Raw genomic sequence first — 11,093 nt, 5'->3', positions numbered from 1 at the left:
TAAGGAAACAAAAAAGATTGTACGTGTATGAAAATTATTATAATAGGGAGGACATATTATGATTTAATCCCAGTTGAATGTGTCATTAAGGGTTTATGCTGTGTCTATTCGGCTCACCACCCTATGCCCAGTACCTAGAAGTGTGATTGGCACAAAGCAGATGCTTCATGGCTTCAGAGCATGTTTTTTAGAAATCAGTATTTGACATTCTTTTATTTTCCAAGCGAGGTCGGGGCACCCTGTGGTTTCACACTTCTGTGCCTTTAAGAAGTCCGCGTGAAGGGAGAGAGCACTGCCGGGAAAGAGGGAGGAGCAAGGAGGTCGGGGCGGGGGCGGGGGTTGCAGGCTCCGCCGGAACTCTGGATCCCGAGTGCAGTTGTAAGAAAGCGCCAAAAGAGGCGCAAAGGCAAAGACTGACTTGCCCTGTGCTTTGCTCCCCAGGGTAGTGTTAGCACATACAGGTAAGGAGATAAGGAAGACTGTGCCTGCCCCTTTAAGATCGACTCACATCCTCCTCGGAGGAAAATAACGTGCTAACACTTTTGGAGCTTGCACTTTTAAACCTGTCTTCTTACTAATTAATCCAAATACCCAGTGTCCACCACTTAATCACATATTCATAACGGATGCTTCATTAGTGCTTGGCGTGGGAGTGGGCGGCATCGGTTTGGATGACACTATGTCCAAAATCGTTTCGTATTTGCTCTGCTTTCTTTTTAAACCTTAGACTCAAGGGCTGACCCAATCCTTCCTACGCAATTAGTCCAATGAGGTCAGGCTGTTAAGAGACCATGTGATTATAAGGGCATAAATGTGGGCTGACACCCACTTAAAATCTATCCTGAGTTCACAAACTAGTGGCCTGACAGGCATTTTGACCCTCCTTCTGTCTTGATATTTTCATTAATTTCCCGCGTTTAAAAGTGGGAATTTTTTTTTTTTTTCCCGGTAGGAACTTGCAGCAGATGGGATCTTAGTTCCAGGAGCAGGGATTGTGCCCCCTTCATTGGGAGTCTTAGCCACTGGACTGCCAGGGAAGTCCGTGGATTATCTTGAAAAATGGAAAGATTTGGCCATATGTCCCAGGACAAGCAGCAGTTTGCTGGCTCCTTTGAACTGTTTTGAAACACTTTCTAGTTTGCCACAGCCTCTCTGTTACCAGCAACCAGCCTGCATCACTCATTTATCACCAGTCTGACCCCAGGTAGGCATTTGAATTTGGGGCCCCTACCCTTTGATAGCAAGGAGTTCGAACCAGTCAATCCTGAAGGAAATCAAACCTGAAGATTCACTGGAAGGACTCATGCTGAAGCTGAAGTTTCAGTACTTTGGCTACCTGATGGGAAGAGCTGACTCACTGGAAAAAACCCTAATGCTGGGAAAGGTTGAGGGCAGGAGGAGAAGGGGGTGACAGAGGATGAGACGGATGGTTGGATGTCATCACTGACTCAATGGTCATGAGTTTGAGCAAACTGGGAGACAGTGAAGGACAGGGAAGCCTGGAAGGGTTGCAGTTTATGGTGTTGCAAAGAGTCAGACATGACTTGGCAGCTGAACAACTCTAAATATTTGGGTGAATTTAAGACTATTTAAAATATTTATGCAGAACAGACCAAAGGTCCCAAACAACTTGGTGTGTAATTTGCGTTTCAACTTCGCTTCCTCATTCCTACTTAATCAAAACGTCTTTCTATTAAGTCCAGGTTTGGTGAAGATGACTCATCAGAGGTATTTACAGAAAGTGATTTGATATTCTTTTCTTACAATTAAATCCATAGTTTTGTTTGTTTTAGGAGAAAAACAATCTTAATTACATTGATGTTTTATGCTAGGGCTATCTTTTTTTTTTGGTTGGGCTGGGTCTTTGTTGCAGCGGGCAGGCTGCTCTAGCTGTGGTGCACTGACTGTAGAGCATGAAGACTCAGCAGCTGTGACAAGCGGTCTTAGTCCCAGACCAGGGATTGAATCTGTTGCATTGAAAGGTGGATTCTTAACCACTGGACCACCAGCAAAGCCCCCATGTGCTAGGGTTATCTTTATTGATCAGTCAGTATAATTTATATATCTCTAACCACAGTTACAGTTTGATAATCTGCACAACTCTTAGCTAGATGCCATAAAGGTAAGAACTGTGTTTGCCCTGATTACCTGCTCTATCCCATCGCTAGAATCTAAGTTTCCTGAAGATGGGGACTTTTTATTTTGTTCACGGTTATCAAGCACAGTGTCTGCTTAAAGGAAAATGATTTATTAAATGAATGAAAGAATGTTAAGGGTATACCTTATTTTATGTAACAGGAATGTTCCTGAGGACTCTATCAAAATCAAATGCTTGTATATTTGGTTTTCTAAATTATTAAAAGGATTCTGTTGTTCACAAAGAATGAAAAGGCATGTTTTGGAAGACAGGATTTTCCTAAATTAACGCACAAAAATTTTCATCTAAAGTGAACTTGCACTCGTGCATCATTTGCTACAGAGGTAACACTAATATTTTCTTACTATGTGATAGGATTTAGAAGTGTCAGAGTTTTCATTATTATTGTGTTTTTAGAGGTCCAGTGACTCCAGCTGAGATCAGTTGGGCAACCAGACTCTTTCCCCAGGAGAAGCAGCTCTTACCAAGAGCAACACCAGCATACCTGTGCTTTGGGACTGGACTGATGGCTTTGAGCCCAGGCTGGAGAGTGTTTGCATCATTTCCCATGAACCGCTCTGTTGTCCTCTGGAAGGCTGTGAGAAGCAGTGGCTTCCCCTTGTTTCCCTGGGGTCACTGCCCCTGGAGAGGAACTGGAAGCCTTTTGGACCCTGAGATGAAAGCTTTCCTGGAGGAGAACACTGAAGTCACCAGCAGTGGCAGCCTCACTCCTGAAATCCAGTTGCGGCTTTTGACCCCCAGATGCAAGTTCTGGTGGGAGAGAGCTGACCTGTGGCCCCTCAGGGATCCTTACTGGGCAATCTACTGGCCAGGGGGCCAAGCCCTGTCTAGGTATGTATGGCCTTAAGTGAAGCGGGAACCTTCAGGGCTCCTCACAACCTCTCTCTTTTCTGTCCTTTCCAACTCTGCATTCTCCCTGCTCCTCAAAAAAGCCCCAAATTCTTTTATTAGAGTTTAGGAACAGTTCTGGGTTGCTTTGTTGCATGGTTTTCCCTTCTATTCCAAGCTTACCAAAGTGTTGCCCCATATATCGTTCTCTCCCCAAGAGAAATCCTAGGTCAGCTGTCAAGACCCTAGGTAACTGGTAATGATCCAGAAATCTCACACTGTTCTCAGGTTCATGGTTTGTGATGCATGGCCCATGCAGATCCTTGGTGGAACTTGAAGCCCCCCATTCCTTCTCTTGGTTTAATCCTATAAATGTTGCTCCCTCCACCACTTCCTTTTCCCAAGCTCCCAAAGAATGAGGGATATGAGTGATTGGGACATCACAAAGGTGAACTTGAATCTGCATTTTTAAGGTCCCCCCCTTCCAACTCCCCATACTGCAAAGGACATTTTCTCACATATACACACAATGCTTTTTATTAAAACAGTCGCTGAAACAAATGCAAGAACTTTCAGCATTTTAATCTAGTCTTTGCTCTTAGATTGGTAAATGATATAATTTTTTAATGCCTTGAGGTTACAAAACTGTGAAAGGAAATGTATAAGAACTTCTCTTTCACAGGAATGGTATGGTCTAGCAGAATTCAGATTGTATGTAGTTTTTAAAATTTTTATTTCTTTGGCCATGCTATGTGGCATGTGGGGTCTTAGTTCCCTTACCAGGGATTGAACCTGTGTCCTCTGTATTGGAAGCATGGAGTTTTAACCACTGGACTGCCAGGGAAGTCCAGTTTGTATATAGTTTAAAATGAAAAATAAATAAATGCAAACATAGAGCTTTTTGGAAAATCCTGAGTTCTGGAAAACTTTCCAGGTGGTATCAGTTCCAATTTTCTGGCTGTTGTGTTGCCAAATTTTCCTATATTTACTTGTATCATTTAAAAAAATAAGTGGTATATATGTAAATGATACCTATGCAAATTGTTGTGTATCAACTCCAAATGTAAGGGCAATCAGATTCCTTAAGAGAATGAATCAGAGGTCACAAATTGGTCATCCACAGATGTGTTTTCTATTTTAAAAAAATGGATATGTTTTTGTAAACTTGTAAACTTGTTTTACTTATAAACTTTAAAACAATCAGTTTCTATCATTTAAAACTTGAAGCATGTAAAAATTTACTTCAGTTGAAAAATAAGAATCTATGGGGAGTTAGTCGGCACTTTCATTGCCTGGTCCAACTTCAATCCCTATTCAGGGAACTAAGATCCTGCAAGCCAAAACACATGGCAAAAAAGAAAGAAGGAAAGAAAGAATCTCTGCTAACATTAGATTTAAATCTCTGCTAACACCTAATTTCTGTTGTGGCAACTGTTACCTCAAGAAAGATGCCCTTTAGATGGGGCACTACACCCCTGCCTTGCCATTGTTCCTTAGTCTTTTTTTGGATTGCAGGATCTCAGGGATAGGCCCTTGGCAGTGAAAATGTGGAGTCCTAACCACTGGACAACCAGGGAATTTCCTCTGCTGAGTAAATTTTCCAGTACTGAGGTCAAGTGTCAGTTGACATTGATTATTTCAGTGTTTGCCCATTCATCTTCACTTGTTTGGTAACTGCTTAGCCCAGGTCCAAATCCTTTGGTTGAACTGGACTTTGATGGTACCTTTCCAGAGAGGTCATTTTTATATAGTTCAAGCTGTAGGTAAAACCACTTTCTGATGAACAATGAAAAGGAGACAGTGAATTTTGGATCTAGCTTACTGAGTCCTGATTATAACAGTATTTTGTCAGTCTGTATTTTTGGTGGTTGGTAGTTTCTGAATCATAGTGAGTGCTCAATGCTTTAAAAAGTTGACTTGAAGAGCATGATTAGTCAGTTGTATGGAACTGCTCTTCACACTTGGTAAAGAGACAGACCAAAATGACTAGGTCCTCTCTCTGCCATCTCTGCCCAGCTCTTAAAACTGACATTTTTTTCTCACTCTATTCAGGCCAAATTTGCCAATGTTGGACTGAATTCTTCTGCTAAGTTTCACTATTTCCTTGTGCAATCAATCCAAAGTATAAATATTGGACACCTCTTACTGACCTCCCATCTGTCTTAGATTATGTTTTCCCTTTTCTAATTTAGGTATCTTTTGGATAATCCTGATGTTGTCAGAGGAAAATCTGTGTTAGATATTGGGAGTGGATGTGGAGCTACAGCCATCGCTGCTAAGATGAGTGGAGCCTTAAGGATCTTGGCCAATGACATAGACCCTAGTAAGACTGTCATATTTTCAAATATTTTGAGCTCACCTTTTTTTTCCTCCAGGATAAATATCTACAGTTGCTCAAACACCATAAGCCATTTCTATGTTTTATTTCATAATCTAATTTAGTGAACTCAGTGGGACATTGTTTGTGGGAGCCCTGAAAGGCCGAGTTGATGGTGCATTTTTGACAGGAGGACTTCTATTTGTGTCTGGCGGATATCCCAAAGTGATACCAACCTGGGAACAGTTACTTACTGTTGGTCATCTCTGGGCTAGGGATTTCCTGAAATATGTAGGTAGTGTTTATTTGACCAAAACCCAAGAAGATAGACCTGGGCATTTGAGGGAGATTTTATACCATTTGAACCCAAGTTGAGACAGGTAAGTGTTAATTTTACCTGATTTTCTCTAGTCTTCCCTTTCACTGAGGATCTAGCCCTTGAGGAGCCTTATTATATATAGGACTCTCAGTTCCAAGTTGTCATCCTGCTCAAACATAAGCCTTGTTTTCCTGTCTCTTGTACAACTGTGACAAACCAAAAGTCTTCATTGTTGTTGTTATTTAGTTGTTAAGTCATGTCCAACTCTTTGTGACCCAATGGACTGAAGCCCGCCAGGCTCCCCTGTCCTTCACTGTCTCCCAGAGTTTGCTCAAATTTATGGCTGTTAAGTCGGTGATGCTGTCCAACCATCTCATCCTCTGCTGCCCCATCTCCTTTTGCCTTCAATCTTTCCCAGCACCAGGGTATTTTCCAATGACTTGGCTCTTCCTATCAGGTGGCCAAAATATTGGGGCTTCAGCATCAGTCCTTCCAATGAATATTCAGGGTTGATTTCCTTTAGGATTGACTGGTTTGATCTCCTTGCAGTCCAAGGGACTCTCAAGAATCTTCTCCAACACCACAGTTCAAAAGCATCAGTTCTTCGGTGCTCAGCCTTCTTTAAAGTCCAACTCTCACATCCATACATGACTACTGGAAAAACCATAGCTTTGTCTATATGGACCTTTGTTGGCTTTGTGATGTCTCTGCTTTTTAATACACTGTCTAGGTTTGTTATAGCTTTCTTTCCAAGGAGTAAGCCTTTTTAAAAATTTCATGGCTGCAGTCTCCATCACCAGTGACCTTGGAGCCCAGGAAAATAAAACCTGTCACTGCTTCTACTTTTCACCCTTCTGTTTGACATGAAGTGATGGGACTAGATGCTATGATCTTAGTTTTTCGAATGTTGAGTTTTGAGCCAGTTTTTTAAACTCTCTTCTTTCATCCTTATCAGGAGGCTCTTCAGTTCTTCTTCACTTTCTGCCATTAGAGTGGTATTATCTGCATAACTGAGATTATTGCTATTTCCCCCAGTAACCTTGATTCCAGCTTGTGATTCATCCAGCTCAGCATTTCATAAGATGTACCCTGCATAGAAGTTAAATAAGCAAGATGATAATATACAGCTTTGGTGTACTCCTTTCCCAATTTTGAACCAGTCCATTGTTCCATGTCCAGTTCTAACTATTGCTTCTTGACCCACATACAGGTTTCTCAGGAGACAGGGAAGATGGTTTGGTATTCCCATTTCTTTAAGAATTTTCCACAGTTTGTTGTGATCCACAGAGTCAAAGGCTTTAGCATAGCCAATAAAGCAGAAGTAAATGTTTTTCTGGAATTCCCTTGCTTTCTCTATGACCCAATGGATATTGGAAATTTGATCTCTGGTTCCTCTGCCTTTTCTAAACCCAGCTTGTACATCTAGAAGTTCTCCATTCACTGACTGCTGAAACCTAGCTTGAAGGATTTTGAACATAATCTTATTAGCATGTGAAATGAGTGCAATTGTACGGTAGTTTGAACATTCTTTGGCATTGCCCTTCTTTGGGATTGGAATGAAAACTGACCTTTTCCAGTTCTGTGACCACTACTGAGTTTTCTAAATTTGCTGACACATTGAGTGCAGCACTTTAACAGCATCATCTTTTAGGATTTGAAATAGCTCAGCTGGAATTCTATCACTTCCACTAGCTTTGTTCATAGTGATGTTTCCTAAGGCCCACTTGACTTCACATTCTAGGATATTGGCTCTAGGTGAGTGACCACACCATCATCATTATCTGAGTCATTAGGACCTTTTTTGTATAGTTCTTCTGTGTATTCTTGCCACCTCTTCTTAATCTCTTCTGCTTTTGTTAGGTCCTTACCATTTCTGTCCTTTATCATGCCCATCCTTGCATGAAATGTTCCCTTAATGTCTCCAATTTTTCTTGAGATCTCTAGTCTTTCTATTCTGTTGTTTCCCTCCATTTCTTTGCATTGTTCATTTAAGAAGACCTTCCTATCTCTCTCTAGAACTCTGCGTTCATTTGGGTTTATCATTCCCTTTCTCCCTTGCCTTTTGCTTCTCTTCTTTCCTCAACCTTTTGTAAGACCTTCTCAGACAACCACTTTGCCTTCTTGCATTTCTTTTGCTTTTGGTTACTACTTCCTGTACAGTGTTTCAAATTTCTGTCTGTAGTTCTTCGGGCACTCTGTCTACCAGATCTAATCTCTTGAATCTATTCATCACCTCCACTATATAATTAAAATGGATTTGACTTAGGTCATACCTGAATGACCCAGTGGTTTTCCCTACTTTCTTCAATTTAAGCCTGAATTTTGCAATAAGGAGCTCATGATCAGAGCCACAGTCAGACCCAGGTCTTTATTTTACTGTCTGTATAGAGCTTCTCAGTCTTCAGCTGCAAAGAATATAATCAATTTGATTTTGGTACTGGTGATGATGATGCTGATCTGGTGATATCCATGTGTAGAGTTGTCTCTTGTGTTGTTGGAAAAGGGTGTTTGTTATGACCAGTGTGTTCTCTTGACAAAACTCTGTTAGCCTTTGCCCTGCTTCATTTTGTACTCCAAGGCCATACTTGCCTGTTACTCCAGATATCTCGATTTGTAGTTTTACATTCCAACCTCCTAGGTTGACAAGGACATCTTTTTTTGGTGTTAGTTCTAAATGGTCTTGTTGAGATAAGCAAATATTCCTTAAAACCTCTCCTTTTCCAGGTGTGTGGTATCATTTGCTTTGTTTTCAGAATAGTTATATATTTGAGCATTGTAAGAAATAGCTTACATTGGCATATAGTTTAGGCTTCTTTACCTAAAAAAACAGCTTTCAACAGAAAGGGGAAAAAAACCTATTGGAGATTCTCTAAATTATTTAAGTTAATCAGTAGGAAATTAAAATAACTTAGCATATACCAATTCACCATGTCCTTTTTTTAAAGTTGCAGGAATGGCTATTACACTAAATTGTGAGTTGAACCAACTGAATCCTTTTCCCATTTTAATCAAAAACATTTTGGATTTGGAACAAGATAAGTGGGACCTCGTTGTGCTTGGAGATATGTTTTATGATGAAGACCTTGCAGACAGTCTGCTTCAATGGCTGAAGAACTGCTTTGAGGCCCACAGAACTCAAGTACTGATTGGTGACCCTGGGCGACCCCAATTCAGTGGACATAGCATTCAGCATCAACTGCAGAAAGTGGCAGAATATTCACTTCCAGAGCCTACAAGGCAGGATAACAATGGACTGACGACAAGCACAGTGTGGCAGTTTCAGCCTTGAGCTGTTGAAGTCCCTCCAATAGGGGATATAGCTATGTTTGGGTTTAACCTGAAAAGACTCTCTGGTTAAAAGAAGGCAATTTGTGTTAAATGGTAAATCTTGCTTCCAATAGGAAGGTTAAAATTTTGTCAGCCTTTATAACTTGTTCTATAGTAAGCCAAATGCAGAAATCTCTATCTGTAATTTTTTTTCTAGTTTTACTGATGTGCTTAGTTGTTCTGTCATATCCAACTCTTTGCAATCCATGGACTGTAGCCCACCAAGATCTTCTGTCCATAAGGATTCACCAGGCAATAATACTGGAATGGGTTGCCATGCCCTCATCCTGCTATAGGAATATAATTATACAAGGCAGTATCCAGTAGTAACCACATGTAATGTAAATAGCAGAGAGGAATTAGATTTTTTTAAAGGTTTTTGGAATTAGATGTTTTAGCAGAGTCTGTTTCTATAGTTGAGAACAATTACAGTGTATCTTTGAATTAAAATAAAAAATACAGAAGAATACTATATTTAAAAAAATTACCTGTAAATATCAGAGATGCAGTTAGTATGATACTGAGTACATGGGCTTTAGAGTGTGACCACTCTGTCACTTTCTAGTTGGCATTTTGGGTGAGTTAAGCTCTCTGAGATTTCATTTCTTAACTTATAACATGTTAATAGTAATAAATTTGTACTGTACTTCAAAAGGTTATTGTATTAAATGAAAGTATAAAGTGCCTAGTATAAGATTAGTACATAATAGGGCATCAATTAAGAAACATAGATAAAGAGTTTAGAAGGTTTGTAACACTGTACAAGAGACAGTGATCAAAACCATCCCCAAGAAAAAGAAATGCAAAAAGGCAAAATGGTTGTCTGTGGAGGCCTGACAAATAGCTGAGAAAAGAAGAGAATCAAAAGGCAAAGGAGAAAAGGAAATATATACCCATTTGAAAGCAGAGTTCCAAAGAATAGCAAGGAGAGATGAGAAAGCCTTCCTAAGTGAACAGTGTAAAGTAATAGAGGAAAACAATAGAATGGGAAAGACTAGAGATCTCAAGAAAATTAGAGATAACAAGGGAACATTTCATGCAAAGATGGCCACAATAAAGGACAGAAACAGTATGGACCTAACAGAAGCAGAAAATATTAAGAAGAGATGGCAAGAATACACAGAAGAACTATACAAAAAAGATCTTCATGACTCAGATAACTACTATGGTGTAGTTATAGGCATCAACAGTATGTGAACCAAGAACTTCCAGATGTACAAGCTGGATTTAGAAAAGACAGAGGAACCAGAGATCAAATTGCCAACATTCACCTACACCCAGACATCCTAGAGTGTGAAGTCAAGTGGGCCTTAGGAAGCATTACTATGAACAAAGCTAGTGGAGGTGATGAAATTCCAGCTGAGCTATTTGAAATCCTAAAAGATGATGCTGTTAAAGTGCTGCACTCAAATTTAGAAAATTTGCTTCCAGCAAATTTAGAAAACTCAGCAGTGGTCACAGGACTGGAAAAGGTCAGTTTTCATTCCAATCCCAAAGAAGGGCAATGCCAAAGAATGCTCAAACTACTGCACAATTGTACTCATTTCACATGCTAGCAAGCTAATGCTCAAAATCCTCCAAGCTAGGCATTAACAGTATGTGAACCAAGAACTTCCAGTTGTACAAGCTAGATTTAGAAAAGACAGAGGAACCAGAGATCAAATTGCCAACATCCACTGAATAATGGAAAAAGCAAGAGAATTCCAGAAAACCATCTGCTGCTGCTTTATTGACTATGCTAAAGCCTTTGACTGTGTGTATCACAACAAACTGGAAAATTGTTCAAGAGATGGGAATACCAGACCACCTTACCCGCCTCCTGTGAAACCTGTGAAAGTGAAGTTTCTCAGTTGTGTCCGACTCTTAGCAACCCCATGGACCGTAGGCCACCAGGCTCCTCCGTCCATGGCATTTTCCAGGCAAGAGTAGTGGAGTGGGGTGCCAGCAGGTCAAAAAGCAAGTTACAACCATACATGGAACAATGGACTGGTTCAAAATAGGGAAAGGAGTACACCAAAGCTGTATATTATCACCTTGCTTATTTCAACTTCTATGCAGGGTACATTATGGGAAATGCTGGGCTGGAAGAATCAGAAGCCGGAATCAGGATTTCTGGGGTAAATATCAATAACCTCAGATACGCA

The 11,093-nt window shown here is 40.4% G+C and overlaps 1 protein-coding gene across 4 annotated transcripts; it reads left to right on the top strand.

Moving 5' to 3' along the window:
* Positions 1–328: 328 nt before the first annotated feature.
* Positions 329–9,802, top strand: ETFBKMT (electron transfer flavoprotein subunit beta lysine methyltransferase). Of its 4 annotated transcripts, none has more exons than XM_081591629.1 (5): positions 329–461; positions 953–1,204; positions 2,607–2,989; positions 5,179–5,309; positions 8,568–9,802. In XM_081591629.1, exons 3-5 carry the CDS (start codon positions 2,664–2,666, stop codon positions 8,909–8,911), a joined length of 801 nt encoding a protein of 266 aa, XP_081447755.1. In that variant the 5' UTR covers positions 329–461; positions 953–1,204; positions 2,607–2,663; the 3' UTR covers positions 8,912–9,802. The 4 variants fall into 4 exon arrangements, with proteins under 4 accessions (XP_081447755.1, XP_081447754.1, XP_081447753.1 ...); XM_081591628.1 differs by having other exon boundaries at positions 2,555–2,989; XM_081591627.1 differs by lacking the exon at positions 953–1,204 and having other exon boundaries at positions 2,555–2,989.
* Positions 9,803–11,093: the final 1,291 nt, after the last annotated feature.

The sequence above is a fragment of the Giraffa tippelskirchi genome, chromosome 4, assembly GCF_054371585.1.
Source record: "Giraffa tippelskirchi isolate mGirTip1 chromosome 4, T2T-mGirTip1v1.2.pri, whole genome shotgun sequence".
NCBI classification, from domain to species: domain Eukaryota; kingdom Metazoa; phylum Chordata; class Mammalia; order Artiodactyla; family Giraffidae; genus Giraffa; species Giraffa tippelskirchi.
The sequence above is the reverse complement of the archived record's forward strand: the minus strand, read 5'-3'. Positions and strand labels throughout refer to the sequence as shown.

What these genes read in the sequence shown, in the direction of transcription:
- ETFBKMT (XM_081591627.1), top strand. Translation starts at nt 2,664, where the DNA reads ATGGCTTTGAGCCCAGGCTGGAGAGTGTTTGCATCATTTCCCATGAAC. An exon ending in GGGGGCCAAGCCCTGTCTAG is followed by an intron (nt 2,990 to 5,178) that starts GTATGTATGGCC and finishes TTTCTAATTTAG; the next exon opens with GTATCTTTTGGATAATCCTG. An exon ending in GGCCAATGACATAGACCCTA is followed by an intron (nt 5,310 to 8,567) that starts GTAAGACTGTCA and finishes CTTTTTTTAAAG; the next exon opens with TTGCAGGAATGGCTATTACA.